Genomic DNA, 20294 nt, shown 5'->3' on the forward strand with positions numbered 1-20294 from the left:
GTAACTGTAATACATACCGCAATTGTGATAGAGACAGAAATTCAGCTGGCGAAAGGTATTCTGTAACTACATCTTCCTGCTGAGGAAAGTGGGTACTGTTAAAGGTGGGTAATGTCTTTCCAAAACACACAAAGGGTTAGCCCTAGCTGCTACTACAGACTTCAGACTAAATAGAAGTGATCGCGAAATTGTTCTTAAGTTGGAGACACTGCACAGGAAGGACTGGGGTTTTGTGTCACTTTAATAGCACAATCCTACACGTTTCCACAAAGAAGGGAATCCAACTGAGTTCAGTGAGGTTTTCTCCCAGGTAAGTGGGCATAGAATGCAGTTTAATGGTGCAATCCTATGCCCTTTTCTAGACACACACAACTCCCAGTTTGGGAGAGGTGATGAAAGGGGATTGGTTTATGACAGTTCAGTGGACATAAATTTATCTTGGGCTTGTTGTAGGTGGGATGGCAGGGGTGTGGCTGGTACAGCATTAGAACCTTCTAGATCTTCCCGTGGCATGCTCCTGAGCTGCCCTGCACTGCAGTGTTAGGGGATCAAAGATCTGATTGGGGATCATCCTCTCTGAGGAGGTCTGATGTATTCTATTACCTCTGGCCATATGAATGCAACATAAAAGTCTTAACTCCAATTAATCCTGGTTGTTTTGGTTTGTGGTCCACAGCTTTTGGGACCCATCCTAATTAAATCTATAAGTCTATAGCTTTAAATGTGTGTTGCACTTTTAATTGCTGTCATTCTACATGCACTGACTTGAAAGCACCACTGAAAACAATGAGACATTTAAGCAAACATGGTAAAGGCAGGCTTGCAAAATATTTTGTTAATTTTGAGTCTCAGGTTTTGAGTGTTCAGTCTAAATTCTAATATATTTAACCAAATTTGGGACAAGGGTGAGCTCTCAATATCTGCATTACAAAGATAGTGTCAAATTTGTTAGTTAAAGTTTGGTAATTCATAGTTAGGAAGCTTTACAGTACAATCTTTTATGACTGCTCAGAAGTAATTCCCATTAAGTTCAGTGGGTCTTACTCCCAGGTAAGTGTGTATAGAACTGTAGTTCAGTCTGCTTTCAGAATTGCTATGTTGATGTTTGACAGAGAAGGAGGTCATGACAGCTGAACTCTTTAGTAGTGTAGACACTACAAAGCCTTTAGTCTCTCTCATGACTGCCAGGAAAAGGCATTTTCACTAGAGACCATAAGAATGCCTTTTAATCTAACTGCTGACACTTGTGAACTCCTGTAACATAATAATCACATGCCAGAGACTCATTTTAAATTTGATTGACACCCTGGCTGGGAAGTAGACTGACTTTTGCTGTTAATGATTGATTGTGCTTTTGAGTTGCCATGCCCTTACAGGAGAGCATTATGTTTCTACCATCTGCCACCACTTTGGTCAGAATTGTAATGAGAAGTGTGGCTTCTTTCAAAATAGGTGGAGGACCACAATTCCCACCATCCTTGGCCATGCTGGCTGGGGCTGATGGGAGCTGGAGTCCAATAATTTATGGAGGACCACAGTGTAAGTCGATGTGGTGGTCTAGAGAGGTGCCACTCTTGAAAAGACATAATGTGCCCAATGGCCTTAATGTACATCAACACGAATATAGAGGACTGGTAAAACCACATTCTATTTCTTTGCTGAGAACACTGACAACATCTCTGAGTTCACTTCTAATTGGTCCCACTCAACACTATTCAACCTTGTTGAAGTGAAAAGGAAGTAGTTCTGGATAAGAGACCACCCAGTTGCCCAGAGCTTTCTAAAAAGCAGAGCACAAGTTAAATCACTGAAATATAATAAAGAAAATGGAGCCCTTGTAGAGATTTGTTAGAGTTCCTCTTTGAAGGTAAAACAGAAATGGAGTAACTGCTCATTAAATAATCAGCTCTTCTATTTCTTTTTTCAGTGCTAGTGAAAGGTCAAGTTACCACAAAATACTATCGCTTCTTGGCCAAGCAAGGTGGCTGGGTCTGGGTGCAGAGCTACGCCACCATTGTCCACAACAGCCGATCTTCACGGCCTCATTGCATTGTCAGCGTCAATTACGTGCTCACGTAAGTACTAAATCCCGCGAGGTTTCTTGTTACTCCCCAGCAGAGTGCCTGTGTCAACTCACATGAACATTGGGGCATTGCACACCAAAGTTCTGCTAATGCGCCAGTCCCATGAGTATTGGAGAAGGGCTGTTGGAGAAAAATAAGTGCTTGATGGATTGCATCAAAGGTGCTCTTCTTTTTATTTTGCCTGTCATGGAAGTGCTTTAAGTGGGGGTCATAAAAAAAGGCAAATATTTCAGTCCTGCCAAGAAAACTCTCTTTGGTCCAGGGCTTGAGTTGCAAGGCCCATCCTTCTCCACGAGCTTGGTAGGAATCCACAAAGTTCTTTCATCTGCCTGAAAGCTTTCCCCTCCTGTCTTCTTCTGTTTCCCTAGAGGGGAAAGAACAAGATTTAGGGCTTTGTCACCCCTTGAGTTTGCTCCTTCTCCGCCTTTTTACAGTTGAAGGGGGCACCCTGCATTAAATAAAGTTTAATGCAGCGTAAAAGAAAGGTTTCAACGTACGGAGTTATTTATACTTAACAAACAGGACATCTGTTTTTCTTTTGCTTCCAAAAAGGGGGGGAAAAACCTGGGAGTTTGAAGTTCTTAATTTTATCCAGAGTCTCTATCAAAGCCCCATGATTTCTTTCTTGTTCAAAGGGATGGAGACTTGCATGGAACTAGGTGGGGTGACCAGAAGGGGTTCAGTTAGCAAACTAATAAAATATAGGGGGAAAAGGGGGAGGAAGAGTAATGAAAATGTTGACTTTTGCCCTCACTCTTTATCCCATCATTGTTAATATTTAGGCACTGCCTGAGGTAGAGGTCTACATGGATGGTATTAGACAGCATACTCAAGGTGACTCCCATGTGAATTTGTTACCTCTTAATGCAGTGCACAGAGCAATCCCTAGGTATATTAACTCATAAGTACATCCCACTGTGTTCAATAGATAAACACTCATACAGGAGTGCAGACTTAGTTGCTTTCTGTTTTCAGGAGTAGAGTTGTTAAAGGGTAGTTAAGGGGAGATTTTCTCCCACCATCTGTAATTTATTTCTGGCTGTACTGGCTTACCTGTCAATAAAGTCCCATTGCTCTCAATGGGACTCACTTCTGAACAGACATGTCTAGGGTTGCTTTTATGCAAGGTGTCATAGAAAGTACTATGTGCTCACTTGTGTGATGTTTTTATGCTACAAAAAGGTAAAAGTAGCCAAGGTCCATATTAGAGCAAGGATACCTATATTAGGCCAACCCAAGTCATGTGCTTTCAATGAAGAGAGTGAGAGAGACCATATATTTAAAGCACACTGCTTTCCCCCAAAGAATCTGGGGAACAATAATTTGTGCTTCACAGAGCTACAATTCCCAGAACCCTCAATGAACTTAAGATTCTTGGGGGAAGCCATGTGCTTTAGATGTGTGGTGAGGGTGTAGCCAGAGAGACAAGCTGGTAATGCAAGAGACTGGAAGCCAGCCTAGAAATCCAATAAAAGCAGCCCTTTTGATACCATTGTATTAAATTTAAGGAAGTTGGTGGCATTGGAGCACAATCGATAGATATGGATCCAGATGAGGGGAACAGTATTTGAGGGGGGCACAGAAGAGGGGAAGTATATTTATAGGGGAGGGAGAGCCTGTGAAAAGCACCTTTCCTTCAAGTGACCATAGGGGTCTACCAATGGGGAGCAGGGAACTGACTGTGTGTGTGGGGAGCACTTTCCCTCCATTTTCCCTCTGGTCAGCCTATGCCACAAGGTGCACCCAGAGCTCAGCACTTCTTTTTGTCTCAACAACATGCTTTGACCATAAGGAATCTGAACAATAACATTTCTGTAAAAATTTGTGGGACATTGAATGTTTTGCCCACTCCTTTTTACACCCTCTCCCCACTATTTTCCTTCCTTGTGCTGCCTTAGGTATTGGTTCCAGTCTGCCTTGCTAATTCTGAATACTTAGAGAATCTAGGTGTGGTAATTATTTTAGATTGCTTGATTTGGATTGTGTATCCCCAGCCCACAGGCTTGCTAATTGAGAAAGTTCAGGTGCTTCTTTTGTTGCTAATAATGTTGTCACTGTGGTGATTAAAAAGCCACATCCTGTGGCTGCTGATGGAGTGATCACAGTTGCTGGTTATAGCGGTTTACCTGGCACATCTGGTGGGCCAGTGGGCCGGCTTGTTTCTCGTTACTGCCAATTAAGTAGATTTTTGCATTGATTCTCTTCTCTCTCCTTTGCTTTGATGGAATTGCTTTGCTCTGTTTTGAAGAGGGTGGGCATGGACAGGAGAAGGAGTAATAAGCAAGTGACCGTTGGCTCTACAGTAAAACATCATGAACTTGCAAATGCCCCAGGACAGTGTTTCCCAAACTTGGGTCTCTGGCTGTGTTGGACTACAACTCCTAACATCCCTAGCTAGCAGGACCAGTGGTCAGGGATAATGGGAATTGTTGTCCAAAAACAGCTGAAGACCTAAGTTTGGGAAACACTGCTCTAGGAGATCCCTATTGCATGGGCTGCCTCATTCCCAAGGATGCTAACAGGATTTCCTGCTAAGGCAGTGTCTATTCTTGCCAAGTAGATTTGTTTATATGGATCATCAAAAATCTGTTGGTGCTCACCAGATGTTGTTGGACAACAGCCCCCTTAGTCCATGGGGATTTGCTATTCTGGCAGAGGCTGATGGGATTTTGGGTCAAACAACATAGAGAGGGTGCCACAGGTCCCCCAACCCTGATTTACATGGTTGCAGTCTGGGAAGGAAACCCAAGGCTTCTCCCAAGCATTTATTTATTTAGAGCACTTTTACCCCACTCTTAAAGAAACTTCCTAAACAGATTACAATCCCACCCTTGGGCTTGCAATCTAAAGGACAGGACACAATAGGAATGTAGATTGGGAGAGAATAGGAAGAAAAAGCAAACCCAGGAATAAAATAACAACAACAGCAATAATTCTATTATTTATACCCCACTCATCTGGCTGGATTTCTCCTGCCATTCATTCTTACAAAGTTCTTCCAAGGGTCAGCTGGAATGGAAACAGTGCAAGGAGAGGAGAAGCCAGCAGATTCTAGTCTCTTGGCTTTTGGTCCAGCTTCCCACATCTCCCTCTGCAGCAGACTGTCAGTTGATGGAGGAAGGAGCCTTATGGAGCTGCTATCTTGTTAAGAGCTGATGGAGTGGTCCTGATTTCCTTCTCCTGCCCTGCTGCAACTGGATAGAATGACAATTGCTCAATGGTGTCACTGGGGAGGAAAAGGCAGATTGGACTGTACAATGACTTACCAATAACTGAATATGGCAGAGTCAGAAAACAAGGAGCTGACATTTAAAACTATGTTAGAATGATAGAATGTGATAGAACCCTGGGAACTGTTCATTTAAAAGGAGTAACTGAAGGTATTATGTGTAATCTAAAGATAAACTTATTTGGCTTTTCAAGTAATGACAGACAAAACAAATCTTTTAGGACACTGGAAAGATTTCACTGTATATTTTGTTGTTGTTTCCACCTCCCTGGACTGCTATGGGCTGCACAGGATCAATAGGTGGGTACAAAATAAACATTTCTATAATTCTAGAGGCAAAATTCTGCAAGTTGAGAGGCAAGTGTGGGCAGGACAATGGATGTGACCTTTGTACAATAGGTTACATTTAAGCCATACAAAAGCCGGTTGGTTTTTTCTACACATCTACAATCTCTTCTTCCTTCAGGCAAGCAAGACACTTGATCACATTTCAAGGACACATTGGAGCCAGGCAAAAGGACTTGAGGAGGGTCCAGAGCAGGACTGGAGATATGCGTCGCTTGAGGGGGGAGGCCTGGGGAGCATCCTGAGGGTTACATAGAGAGGCCTGAGGTTATCCTTAAAATCACTTCCAGTGCAAGGATTACTGATTCAACAGGAAAGTGCCTTTGCTGATGTTAGGAATCTTAGGCTGCTTACACCATGTATTCAAAGCATACCCTCCCCAAGTATCTTGGGTACTGTAATTTTTTAAAGGCTGCTGGGAGCTACAGTTCCCAGAATTCTTTTTTTGGACAATGTGTGCTTTCAATGCATGTATGGGGTATACAATAGCCTTCATTGGCATCAGATTATCTTTGGCACCATAGATGCAGTACATTGGACTACCCATTTATGATCTTAAGGAAGAGTCTGTTTTCTTGAATTATAGGTTTTGCAGTTTTATATCCCTCATCCCTAACTTTCTCACTAGGAGCACACCAGATGCTGACCCCTCAAATTCCTTCTATGATTCCTCCCTCCACCTCTGCTCTTGTTAGGTACACAATAACAATTGCATTTATATATTCAGAGTCCAAATCTCACATTTATTTTACCAGTTTAAATAAGGGTGCTGAATGTATATTTAGTCAAGCATTACAGCACCCAGGGCTTAAGCAGATTAGAAATGAATAAATCCAATTAAAGACTATGTCTGTGAAATTTGATAGGTCACCAGCATGAATGAACTGTTTGCACAGTAACAATAAAAACCCCATTAATGATTAGCAACTTACAAGAGGTTTAATCAAGGATCAAATATATAAGATGTAAAATATTTAGATTAAAAAGAGAGAAGATTTTGAATTCATACCAATAAATATAACTGTTTAATGATGTCTGTCTTTCTTTGGATGGTCATATTGCTATTATGTGTCTTTTGCTGGTTACTCATCATCATAAGCTGTAATGAACCTCTGGGGTTGTCTGCCCAAGATCTTGAAGTATGCAAGAACTAATAGATGTTTATTCAGTTCTGTCTCAAAAACCTTCCAGGAATAGAACCTAAAGATTCACTGGGAATTATTCTTACTATTCACTGGGTTCCGCTGTTCCTTGCACGCAAACCATGCGCTTCCCAGCCACTTCTCAGCTATGTATCAATGTCAAAGAACTGCAACTTATTTTCTGTTTTCACTTAGGAAGACTTTTAAATGGGAAGAGCTGTAGCACATGCAGGAAGTCCTAGGTTCCATGCATGGCATCTCCAGGTATGGGGTCTGAAACTGGCATTTCAGTGTCCAATCTGCCTAATACAGCAGTATTTAAGTTTAACATAATTATGAAGCAAACAGAGCTGGTTACTTTACATTGAAGTCTTAGGTTGATTATAGTTTGGGCCATGAAACCAAAAGATCCAGCAGCAGCCTCCTGAGACATATTTGAGTTCACCCAGTTGAAGTCAATGGGACTGTGAACTGACCTAAATCCTCATGTTTTCATTCGCTTCAATGAAGTTCCATTTACAGAAATATTAGCACAGTAGGTTTCTATGCTGCTTCTTTGCTGACTCTTCCAAACCAGCTACATCCTCCATGAAATAAAAAGCCCATTGTAACAATACCATCTCTTGATTCTCTTTGCATCAAGGCCAATGGTGAAATCTCCACTGGAAGGTTTAACTATCAGCTGTGATGGGAGCCCAGGTTAGCTCCATGTCAAGTGCTTCCAAAAATCTCATACAGAATGACTAGCCCAAGCTCATTTGAGATTCTTATCGTAACAGAATGAGAAATTGAACTTGGATCTTGTGATGCTCAATCCAACAGCACTCATATTAATGGTCCCCCCTCCCAACATGTAAAAAAGATTGCCTTGAAGATTGAGGTGAAAATGTCTAGTCTGGGAAACAGCTGGGGGTCCCTATTAACTTTGCATGTAATGGGAGATGCTCTCCTACTGGTGTGTGAGGATTTACATTTCTGTACTATTAATACAAATAAGAGATACTGTTTATGCATAAATGCTTGGATATTAAAGTAGAAATGCAAAGGTTGGCTTTGGGAAGATGCATTCTTAAAGGAAAGATGGGAGGTGTTGAAATTGGCTGTTTTATCTTTCATCTAATAGGCTTTCAGTGTATTCTCTGCAGACATGCTGCTAAAAAGCACCTATGAATTTAAAGTAATGGGAAATTATGCTATATATATAAAAAAAAACCAATACGCTAGCTTGCCCAGTGTTAACATTGCAGGATTCAGGGGCACCACCTTCTCCGAAAGATTGAGGGGGCCCGTGTGTGATGTCACACGGGGGCCTTCTGAACATTGAGGAAGCCTGGTCCCTTAAAAAAAAGGGGCGGCACAGTGCCTTGGCCCCCAAGAGCTGGCACCCTTGGCAGAATTACACCAAGTTAAAAGGGTATTGTTTCATCTGAAACATTGAATCAAGTTTCCCTCTTTATAACTTGGGTGCCAATTCAGGGTGATGTTGAGGGGTTTTGTGGTACAAAAAGTTGGCTAACATTTAAATGCCTTTGTGAACTGTCTGAAGTGTCCTTTGGTATGCTCCATGTGCCTTGGTGCCTGCCCATACAAGGAGCCTAGATTGAGAGAGTAGGGTAATGTAAGCTGCTTCCAGGAATCTTCTTTATTGGGAGATCGGGGGCGGGGGGAGAGAGAGATCTGTGAAATTGTTTGGACCCTAGTTGAGAGCCAGGAGGCTCTTGAGCAGGGAGATGTGTCAGAAGGAGAAGGAACTGATATTGGTCTATATTTTTGAATAATTTATATTAAAGGGTTTCCATAATGTATTTGTAACTACTGTTATTTTTCGTTTTCTGCACACCACATTATTCTTAGATATCATGTGGTATAGAAATGGTCTTCTACTTCTGATTTGCTTGGATAGCTCAGTTGGTTACAGCATGGTGCTGATAATGCCAAGGCTGCAATTTTGATCCTCGTATGGGACAGCTGCATAATCCTGGATTGCAGAGGGGTGGGCTAGGTGAGCCTCAGGGTCCCTTCCAACTCTACAGTTCTATAGAACATCAGTTGGACTTGCAAATTTCTCTTCTGAAGAAGCTAAGGCTGAAATCACTGTAGCTTGCAGCACCCCACCTATCTACCCTCTCGCCTTTGAAAAAGAGCATCTCTTTCTATGTGTGTTTTCACATTGCTTATGCCTCTTCCCATGTATATGTAGCTTTATAATTGGCCTTTAAAGCGAGATGAGTGCCACAACCCCAGAGTCGGTCACGACTGGACCTAATGATCAGGGGTCCCCTTACCTTTTTAATTGGCCTTTATCTGTATAAATTTTCAGTTTGTCACGACAGTATTGGCTTTTGTTATTGTCACTTCCTGCCAGGGTTTTTGCTAGCTGATTGGGCAGAGACAGCAAGTTAAACGGTCCTTTTTTTGCTTTTGGTGTAAATTCAGTCGCCAGCCTGCAGTGTCTGTGTTTATGGAACGGCAGTAAAATACACAAAAAGGTGTGGGGGGGGGATCTGCAGTGATTAGTACAATAACTCAGCTTCTCTCCTGAGATCAACCTATTTCTTAAGCACAGTGATTTATTCCTCCTAGAGCCCACAGTTTCTCTAACTGGGTGGCTCCAGGGTGAAGGAACTTGAGTTGGCAGAACAAGAGCCTCTTTTTCCAGGTGTAACATTTGCCAGACTGCTGTGCAGCAGGAAAGTGGCATTCAGAAAGGTTTTGCCCCTCCTGAAGTAGTCGAGTCTATTCTACCACTTCCAAACTCAACTCATTAATTCTGCTGCATGTGAAGCTACAGTGAGGCTATAGAATTTGCTGCTGTAAGAAGTGGTGATGGTTGGTTCCCACCCCTTTAGAAGGGGATTAGACAAATTAATGGAGGATAAGACTATCAATGGCTACCACCACCTCCAGAATTAGAGGCACCATGCCTTTGATCAGTCTCTGAGAAAGAGACCTGTTGGCCTTGTGTCCTGCTTTTGGACTTCCTTTAAGCATATGGTTGACTACTGCGGGAAAGCAGGATCCTGGATTTTGGTCTGATCCACCAGGGCTTGTCCTATGTTCTTAATGTAGGTTATGAATGTAAGCCAGGCCATTGTACAAAACTTCCATTATGTCCTGACACCCATTCCATTGAAATAAACACCAACGGACACAAGGCAGAAACCTGACAAATGACCAGAAGCATTTGTATATTCAGATTGATTGTACCTCATCTGTCAATTTCTAGACAAGCCAACTTTTCAAACCACCACATTAGTTTATAGTGCTCCTTGTATTCCCAGTTATAAATATTTTTGCATGTGGTATAATATAGACTAGACCTGTCACTTTTATACAGGAGGTCTGGCTTTGCCCAGTTCCAGTTAATGAGCCACTGTTCTTGGCTTGTTTAAAGTTATGTAATGAATTAACTCTAAACTAATGAGTTATCCATCAAATGTGGATTGTCTATATTGAGACCCACACTGCTGTCATTTTAATATATACAGAGGCCTGCACCACAAACAGTTCAGGTGGATTTGCTTGACTAACTCTAGAGCAAAATTTGGAGCAAACTTCAACACTTCTAGTTTTTAAAGGGATTTTCCTCTCAGGTCTTATGTGTAGATTATAATAAATGAATCCTCTTGTTTGTCCTTTGAAAAGCTTCAGAAATTTGGATATATTCTTATTGATTGTGTACTCTTTATCGTCTTAGACCATTTTGTGACTGTGTACTGTTATAAATCTTTTCTTCCAATGGATGGTTTCAATTGTATCTATTTATTGCCTTCATTAATGCTTGATGCTCTTTGTTGTGCCATCTGCATTCACTGACTCCTTATTGACATATGAAGCACTGGGCATGAAATTTAACTATGCTCATCACTATATTTGAAGAATTCTCTGTATGAATGGACAGTCTCCACTGCTCATGTGGAGCATTCTCTTGTCCAGGGAAGACTGTTTGATGTGCACCTTTGCTATTCTCTCTTATTTATTCCTGAGCTGCTGCCTCCCCTTTCCACTTTTCTTCTGTAGTCTGGAAAGAGACACACATTTGCTACAGGTCTGTATATTTTATGGGATGATTTCTTACAAAAGGGACCAAGACACTGCATAAAATGAAAGCTATACAAGTTAACCCCAAGTTGTCTTGGATGGTATTAATTTCACCTTATTCCTTTTATCCAGGGATACAGAATATAAAGGACTACAGCTCTCATTGGATCAAGTTTCAGCAACAAAGCCATCATTCCCATATGCAAACTCAACACCAACAATCACTGACAACAGAAAAGGAAGCAAGTCACGTCTGCAGAGCACAAAGTCAAAATCTAGGACATCTCCATATCCACAGGTATGAATAACATGATTTTTTCATTATTATGGTTGTGCTTAAAGAAGGTCTAACTCAATATAAGGGAGTTTCCTATGCTCCCATATCTTGGAGAGACTCCATCTGAAGCTCTGGAGATCCATTGCCAGTTGAGTGTAGACAGTATCAAGCTAACTGGATCAGCAGGTCTGATTTGGAGCAAGGCAGCTTCCCCTGCAACATATATTCTATGTTCATGTGGGAAATAAATTATCTAACTCTGGGGCCACAACTGAAAATATTTTCTTGGTGTCCTTGTCTGCTAATCTTACTTTGTAAGAGTATGAACAAATGTGGTGTGTGTGTGTGTTAGTGATTAGGACATATGGAGGAAATTCCATCATATCCTTGCAGCTCTCCTGCAGAAGAGAGCTTCTCTACTTAATGGAGGCTGCCTGCATGGTTTTGAACTCTAGTAGATTAAATGATGAGGAAAAACTGAACATATGAGGTGCGAGCAGGTAGTGAGCAGAGAGTATTATGAAAGTCAGTGGGCAGGGCTAGCTCTTCCATTAAGCTGAGGAAGGCGGCTGTCTCAGATGGCAGGTACTAAGTGCTGGTGCAGAGAGTAGAGTTGGAGAGGTAGATGTGCTTGGTTTATTATATGAAATGAAAGTGATAGAATACATCAATGCTGTTTTCAGACAGTAAAATTTCAATTTAAGCAGGCAGCAAATCCTACCATACCTACATACCTTAATCTAAAGAATGGAAGAATCTCTACCTATTCTCAAAAGCCTCCAGAAGTGAGCATGACAATTTTGCCAGCAAGACTCACGCTAATAGTAAATTAATAAATGCAGAGGAGGGGGAGGAATAGCATACCTGTCCTTGAGAGTGTGTGTGTTCCTTCCTTATGAACACTGACTGAAGGTCCTCGCTGGAGCTAGGAGAGCCAGCTGACTTTTTGAAACCTGGGGGATTTATACCATTTTGGTCAAGGTGTTCCAACAGAAAAGAGAGGAAGGCCTTGAGATGAGCAATTTCTACAATTTCCAATAGTTCTACAGCCTTTTCCCCAGAGCTCCTGCCCAGCTTCACGTGGTCCATATTGCAGATTAAGTGTTTGAAAGGAAATCATCCTGGTGGGGTATGACTGAACTGATTATCTTTTGTCTGCTCACTGTCTTCAAATTATCAAATTATCAGGTGGTGAATAAAGGTTACCAGATGTCCCCGTTTCCCGGGGACAGTCCCCAGATTTACACATCAGTCCCCATACAAAATCCATTGAAATTGAAAAGTGTCCCCGGATTCATTGAAAAAAAAATCTGGTAACATTAGAATAGACTAGCAACTAAATGTACATGTGCTGACCTTTATGCAAAGTGTGAGGAACTCAGGGTGTTTCCTGAATGCCCTTAGGGCATGTTTTGATATTAAACTTGTACCAAGGTCACCAGAGTTCATCATGTCATATTAGAGCTATGTCAATTTTCTTACCTATGCTATAATAAACAACAGAATAAGTACAGATTGACACACACCTATTCACAGTACAGCAGAAATTGACAAGAGGTATTATTGATTATGATCATCTGAATGTACGGTAATCTTTCCTTATAATGACCGTATAATGAAAAGTACTCTTTCTATAATGGAAACACTTGGTCAGCATCTGGTTTGACCTTTCAGGGGATCTTCTGCAATTCATTTTTTAGTGCTGTTGGAGAATTGTGTTTAAGCCACTGATTGGAATGTTATTTGCAGCTGTTTAACTCCAAACTTATTTACTGTAATAGCCTTGGCTGATGAGTGTCAATGAAATATTGCTAAGCTTTCATGTGATGAATATTGATATCTCCTCCAAAAGCTAACCATCTCATACTGCAGCCTGTTACTTTCATTTAGAAACTTCTGTTTCGTAAATTAAAAAGGACTGCATAAATAATGGTTTGGACCCAATGGTGACTTTGCAGAAAGGGCTTCTTACATAAGTTAGGATATCTGTTTTTGTTTGTTTGTTTGTTTTTGTTTTGTTTTGTATTTGCCAATCCCCCCCCCTCTCCAAAATACGCTTCCAAAGTCTGGGGAACAAAGAGTAGAAAGGAATAAAATATGACATGGCAGGGTAGCTGCAGTACTTGGGTGGTGTGTGCGGGGGTCAGATTAGTGATAATCCAGTATCCACTAAGGCAAAGTTGCCATAAGATACCACTCAACACATTCAGCCCACCAGACTTCATACCAATAGACCCATACAAATTTTTTCCAACTTTGAAAAACACAAGGGAGATTCTCTCCATTTTCTATTGCTAAAAGTAACCCCCAAACTGGCATTGACTCACTAGCAGCAGAGGTTAGTTTAATGGTTGTGCTGTGTTACTTTAATCTAAGCCTTTTGCCATCTGTTCTGCCTATAACAGTGAATGCAAAATGAACATACGTAAGATTTCAGAGTTACATTAGTAAAAAGCAAGATAAAAGTGATTTAAAAGCATGCATATGTTCTCAGCACAGTGCAGACTGCATCTGTGATTCCCCCTCAAGTTTCAGGCACAAATTAAGAAGAAAGTTGCAAATGCCCAGTACTGCAGAAACCTTTGATAGCAAAGGAGACTTTATTGAGAAGGCTTTTCTCTCTCTCTTCCTTTGTAAGAGCAGTGGTGTTGCCCAAGAATTGAAATAAGAGTCACATAGGTTGTAGCACACATTTGACTTTGGGTGTGAAGCCTGGTTCTGTTGTCCTTGGCCAGACTGGCACTGAGACCTATCAAGGTCTGATGGGAAGGGTTTGTGTGCTGTTGCCCCAAGCCAGCCGGCAAGAATGTGCTAGTGCTTAGCAGCTTAATAAAGTTACAACCCGGCGCATACTGATGCATGCTTAAGTTCCCCTGAAATCTACCGCGTGCATTCTCAGTTTTCTCAGCCTCTCTTCTTAACCTAAGTGTTTTACAGCTTTGTAACTGGTAAGCCGATCTGTTCCCCTGAAGCAGCTTGCCTTGTAAGAGCCTGAAAATGTAAGCTTTGCAGCTCTTTCAACAAGAAAAGGAGGGAGTGGGGAGCTAGACTCTCGTAAAATGTATTGATTTTCCTATTTTGTTTCTGTATTTATATAAAGCTTAGGTAAAAAGAGAGACCATGAAAGACTTTACCTCCTTTTGGCTGCTGTCCAGAAACCACTTAGAGCCGACTCACATGATCTGCCCTTTCACTGCATGGGGATTTTTTGTAGCCACCTTGCCAGGGTGATGTATAAAGAACCTGATATATATAAATGCTATAATGCATAACTTAATTTGAGCCAGGGCGCTCAGTTACAGAACCTGTTCTTAATGCCAGGGATTGACATCATTATTATACAAGATTTATATACTGCTTACTAGAACAAAAGGTCTCTAAGCAGTCTATAATATTTATTTTAAAACACCAATAAAAAATAAACATAGAAACAAACGAAATATAAAATAACACTGGTAATTCTAAAACACTTATGTTTGCTCAAATTACATTCCTGGGCCATGGGCGTAGCCAGGATTGGTGGAGGGTGGGGGCCGCCAAAGTTGTTGAACTTTACTGAGAAAATCAGGGGTAAAAATACCCTGTAAATAGGACATTGTGGGGGGTAGGCTTCTGCTGGGGAGGGGGCAGAACCTCCGATAACTGAGTACTTTCAAAGCTTTTCAATCTAGCCCCCCCCCCCCCCGGTTATGCCCATGACCTGGATAGGGATGACCTTGAATGATTTTTAGCCAGGTTGAGTATTTTTGAGCATACCCCTGCCCTGCTTTGTGATAAATGGTCTGGAGGGTAGGACTTGAACCAATGGGTTCAAGTTACAAGAAAGGAGATTTGGACTGAACATCGGGAATAACTTTCTGACAGTAAGAGCTGTTTGACAGTGGAATGGACTACCTCCGAGGTGGTGTACTTTCCTTCATTGTAGGTTCTTAAGCAGCGGTTGGATAGCCATCTGTCTTGAATGCTTTATTTTTTATTTTATTTTTTATAATAATATTTATTCAGAATTTCAAAAACACATAAGTATATAAAAAAGAATAAAAGAAAAAAAACAAGAAAATACATCACCAAAAAAGAAAAAAAAACATAAAAAACTTACATACAAAAGAAAAATACAAATCCAAATTACATCCTTTCGTTTACTTGTTTCTTGGACCTCCTCACACCTCCCTTTTTGTATTCTAACTTAATTCATTATTTCAGCAAATTCTTCCCATATTTCTCAATTTTTATTCAAAAAAATTTATCTTAACAATCTGTCTTTCCCCCCCTTCTTTATTAACTCAGCATATCCTTTCCAGCTTTTACTATATTCTGTTATTCAATTTACCGTTAATTTCTTTAACCTTATCTTACCTTAAAAACCATAAAATTTCAAAATTTAAACCGTATTTATAAATAACTCCTTCAAACCTTTCTACTAAAGCCAATTAGTTCCTTTCCAGCATATTCCCTGATATTTCATTAGTATTAAAATTCTCCTTTTTATATACTCCCCCCCCCCTTTAATTTTATCCAACGTCCCTTCTTCCTGGTCTCGGGTTAAGTCAGTCCTTTCTGTCTGTCTTGAATGCTTTAGTTGAGATTTCTGCATCTCTGGGGGTTGGACTAGATGACCCTTGGGGATCGCTTCCAACTCTACAATTCTATGATTCCAAATACCATCAAATATCACATATCTGAGACAAAACCTCCAAATCAGGGGGCTGGAACATACAAGCAGAGTTTCAAACCAGCTATGATTGGGAGCTCCCGGGCTTTAAAGAAGAATCTAATGATTGCTGTCTGGAGGAGCTGCTATAGCATAACAAATGCAGGACAAAGATAGAGCAGAACATTTGTGTTATAATAAGCTATGAGGTTTTAGCAGGAGGTTTTGGGGTATGCACAAGTGAACTTTTGCACTTGCAAACTGTATTGAAAGCAAAATCATGTGTGACTGCCTCAGTAGCTTCACGAGCACAAATAATCATGAACGCACAATAAAAAACACATATGGAGGGTGCGCTTAGAAGTCTGAGCACCAGGGTGCCAACTTGAATGAAATATTGGGTAAGCCCCACCCTGCATAATCAATCACACATGCCATTTGAATGGCAATGCCCATCAACTTGGGGGGGGGGGCAGATATTGGCTCCTATGCTGAGCGCCTTTGGTGTAAACAGCAGTCAGGTAGGCGGTGACTTCCTGCAGAAAACTGGCAAGGAGTTTCTGATTCAGATCAGACCATATTCCAAATTGTACCCCATGGCATTCCCCAAAATAAATGTGGGTAAAGCACACTTATTTAAACATGAGATCGAGGCTGGTGAAGTACAGCTTGCATTATACTTAAACAGTACTATTATTGCAACTTTCGTGTGCTTAAGCAACAGGGCAAAAACACAATGCAAGCTGTCCCTAATATGAAGCACTATGGATGCCTCTAGTAATGCCATCCTTGGTCAATGCTCACTCCCCCGTCTCTTGTCATTCTGCTGGCACACTGGATAAGCACACTGGATGTCAACTCTTGTTCCAGGAACTGCCAGTCCCTCCTGCTGGAAGCTATCAGTACAACAGGAAGAACTGGGCTGACTGGAGATGATCAGAAATAGATCATATGAACTCTCTGGTGCTCCTTTACTGCCAGTAGTCCTTTTAGTTTTGGAAAGTGGTGACTGATTTCAGGAGCGACTCCAGGCCAAATAAGCTCTTAGTGTTTGTCCCAAGTTTTATCTTGTAATTTGACTAGACAAGTCATGTTAACAGCTGTAGAAGAGTTGACAGGAGGAAAATGAGAAGAAACCACTTCCAAATATGGTTGGAATTGGTCAAGAGCATGCTTCTATTTTGGCCTCATATTTCTCCCCCTCTCTTTTGATTTCATTTCTTCTTCATGGGAACTTAATTTGGTTTCCTGCCCCCAAATATATCTCCACCTTCTTCTTATTTGTTTGTGGAGAGGTGAAATTAAGGTGCATCAAAGCAATTGTTATCTCACACTTTCCGGTGCATTTTCCCACTGCTCTCCTTATTGCAAAAAGTATTATATTTTGGGAAGTGGGTTTGTTATGGAAGACTTTAGCATTATTTGCCTGAGATACTTGTACACCAGAAGCAAATGTTAAAAACAAACAAACAAACAAAAACAAACTGTAACTTCACAACCTGAATATGTGATTGAATTCCACCAGAAAATAGTGACAGTCTAGAAGTGCCATGAATACTACTGTTGAACTACCAGTAAGTTGAACTTGTGTTTCAGCAAATGTACATAGAATTGCACTGTGATCACAATACCAGTGATTCCTAAAAAACTTCTGCTTAAGAGCCTTTTAAGTACATGGCTGTGGATTCTGGGGAAGCAATAAACTTAGAAACAAGTGTTTGCAGGTGAGAAGGGGGAAATGACTGCCCAAACATAGTTTTCTGGCCTCTATAAGCACTTGGGAAATGGTGTCTTCATTTGCCACTTTTAAACCTGAGAGCCAGCAAATAAGTATTAAGAGTGGAGATCAAACTAAGAAGGAGTTTAACTGAAACATCATATTGGCACACTAAGCCCATAAAGCAGAGTGAGTGGGTGTTGCTGTTACAGCAGTATCACTAGACTATTGTGAAAAGCTCTTGCATAACATGGGATTATATGGAGAGGGCTAGAGGTGGCAGTGGGTCTGATGCCACTTCATAGAGTCTTAAAAGGATTTTGGCCATTGGGACTGTGGCTGAATAGACAAAAACAGTCCCATTTGACTTCTATAGCTTTTACATTTATGATTTCAATCAGGGTTTTTTTCCAGCTGGAACTCACCAGAACTCAATTCCCGCACTTCTCAGGTGGGTGTCATTGGTATTATAAGAGAGCAAGGGAGGTGTTCCTGATGAGTTCTGGCACCTGTTTTTCTTGAAAAATAGTGCTAGTTTCAATGCAGAAAGCTTTGTAGTGCTATGTAGCAGTGAGAAAGCAGGCATTCTGATTCACAGCCTAGTTATGGATGCAACTTGTCTTAGTCCTTCTTCAGTTCTAACTCCTCTGTTTTGTGAATTGGGTTCCGAGTTTTCAGTAAATCAAATTGCTTCTTAGACTGTATCCCACCCTTAATGTCTTCTTTCCCCTTTTTCTTTGTATTGCAGTATTCTGGATTTCATACAGAAAGATCTGAATCAGACCATGAAAGTCAGTGGGGTGGCAGCCCACTGACCGACACTGCCTCTCCACAATTGATGGATCCCATTGAAAGGCCAAACTCTCAGCATCACGATGTCTCCTGTGCCTATAGACAATACTCAGACCGCAGTGCTCTCTGCTATGGTTTTGCACTTGACCATTCCAGGTTGGCTGATGACAGACACTTCCACACTCAGGCCTGTGAAGGCAGCAGGTGTGAGGCCGGCCGATACTTCCTTGGCACACCACAGTCTGGGAGGGAAGCGTGGTGGGGTTCCCGATCTGGCCTTCCCTTAACCAAATCTTCTCCTGAGAGCAGAGAAGCCTATGAAAACAGCATGCCTCATATAACTTCCATACACCGAATTCACGGTAAGTGGTAAATGTACTGGAAGGCAGGTTGTGGTAGCAACATTGAGCCAGGGTTTGAAAGGCCTGCCTCGAATGGTCTCAAGTTGACCATTTATGGACCTAACAATGGAGTTAGGAGATATCTGTGGTCTGTTTGTTGACTAGCACCTTACCTGGAAGTAGGGATGGGGGAGAATTTCAATTTGGGTCACATTTAAAGGTGAATCTATCCAATTCAGACATTCCAAAACTGTGTGAGCACCAAAACACAGCCATCCTTCAAAATTCACACTTATCCAAATTTTGCAATGCAGTTCTCCAACCAACCAGTGGTTACAAAAATGCATATATTAAGGGAAAGTGTGTGTAAAAATAATTAATTTCTGTACCACTTAATATATAAAAATAATTCTAAATCGTGTGTAGAAAACTAAAGTAGCAGCAACAGGCAACTTAAACAACCATCAAATGTTGCAAAAATACAGTTCCATAAACAAATAATACATTAATGCAAATTGTGAATAAATACAGACCAAAATCAACATCTCCGTCTAATACACCTCCCTCTCAGCCTCCTGGCTCTCACCCAGAGCCCAAACAAACTCACTGCTCACCCTCATAATCTCACAAAAAAAGAAGACTCTTGGAAACTAGATATTAGTGAGAATGACAAACAAAATACATTATATTTGGAAAAATTGATTTTACCCATCAATATTCAGGGCACTGGTGTGTGTGTGTGTGTGTGTGTGTGTGTGTGAGAGAGAGAGAGAGAGAGAGAGAGAGAGAGAGAGAGATTTTTAAAAGGATCATTTCAGCCAGTCAATTGTTATTATTCTGCATTATAATTATTGTAATGTATTTATGGCCCACATTTCCCCCAAGTTGGGATTCAAGGTGGCTTGCAACATTTAAAACAACATTATAAAATACAATTAATAAAAAAAAAAATGTTTGAAATACAACAGAACACATTTAACATCAACAAATTATATGGCTACTTGTAAGTTAATTCTGCTTGCACATTAGGACTTCCAAAAGTGTGACCATGATTGAAGTGTCAAGCATCTTTAAAATTAGGGAATATTTTTTCTATCAGAAATGAAGTTTTACACTCATTGACCATATTTGACAAGTGGGGGCATCCCCTGTCAATCATTTAATACCATAATATGGCATCAGGTGGATCTGATCTTTGCAGAAAGCAATGAGACTTGTATTTGGTGCAAAATTTAAATAGTGCAGAATGCAAGCCAATTATAATAATAAAAAAGCCTTCCAATACAGGGCTGCTTTCGGATGTCTTCTAAAAGTTGTGTAATTCTTTATCTCCTTGACATCTGAAGGGAGGGTGTTCCACAGGGAGGGTGCCACTACCAAGAAGCCTATAACAAAAGAATGAGGAGTCCACTCTAAACTGTGTGTTTTTTGTTGTTCTTTGGCAGCTGTGGCTTTGCCTGTTCCACACCTGATGTCAGGTGTGTGTGATAGGCGGGCATGGCCAGCCAAAAATCACTTTGTGGGACAAATTGGACAGCTGATTTGGTGGGCCTAGAGTGACCCATCAGCTGCACGTTCCCCACCTCTGCCCTAGAGTCTAAACCAGAACTCCCCAACTTGGTGCGATGTTTTGAACTACAAATTCCACAGTCCCTGACCACTGGTCGTACTGTCT

General features: G+C 41.0%; 1 protein-coding gene across 2 annotated transcripts in view; it reads left to right on the forward strand.

Moving 5' to 3' along the window:
- SIM1 (SIM bHLH transcription factor 1) overlaps nucleotides 1–20294 on the forward strand; it is a 58042-nt gene that overhangs the window by 31138 nt on the left and 6610 nt on the right. For both annotated transcript variants that reach the window (XM_079971640.1, XM_079971641.1), the window contains exons 8-10: nucleotides 1928–2075; nucleotides 10974–11139; nucleotides 18235–18640. In XM_079971640.1, the coding sequence (XP_079827766.1) occupies nucleotides 1928–2075; nucleotides 10974–11139; nucleotides 18235–18640 (720 nt within the window). The remainder of the gene's footprint in view (nucleotides 1–1927; nucleotides 2076–10973; nucleotides 11140–18234; nucleotides 18641–20294) is intronic.

This window comes from Podarcis cretensis (genome assembly GCF_951804945.1).
Source record: "Podarcis cretensis genome assembly, chromosome: 3".
NCBI classification, from domain to species: Eukaryota; Metazoa; Chordata; class Lepidosauria; order Squamata; family Lacertidae; genus Podarcis; species Podarcis cretensis.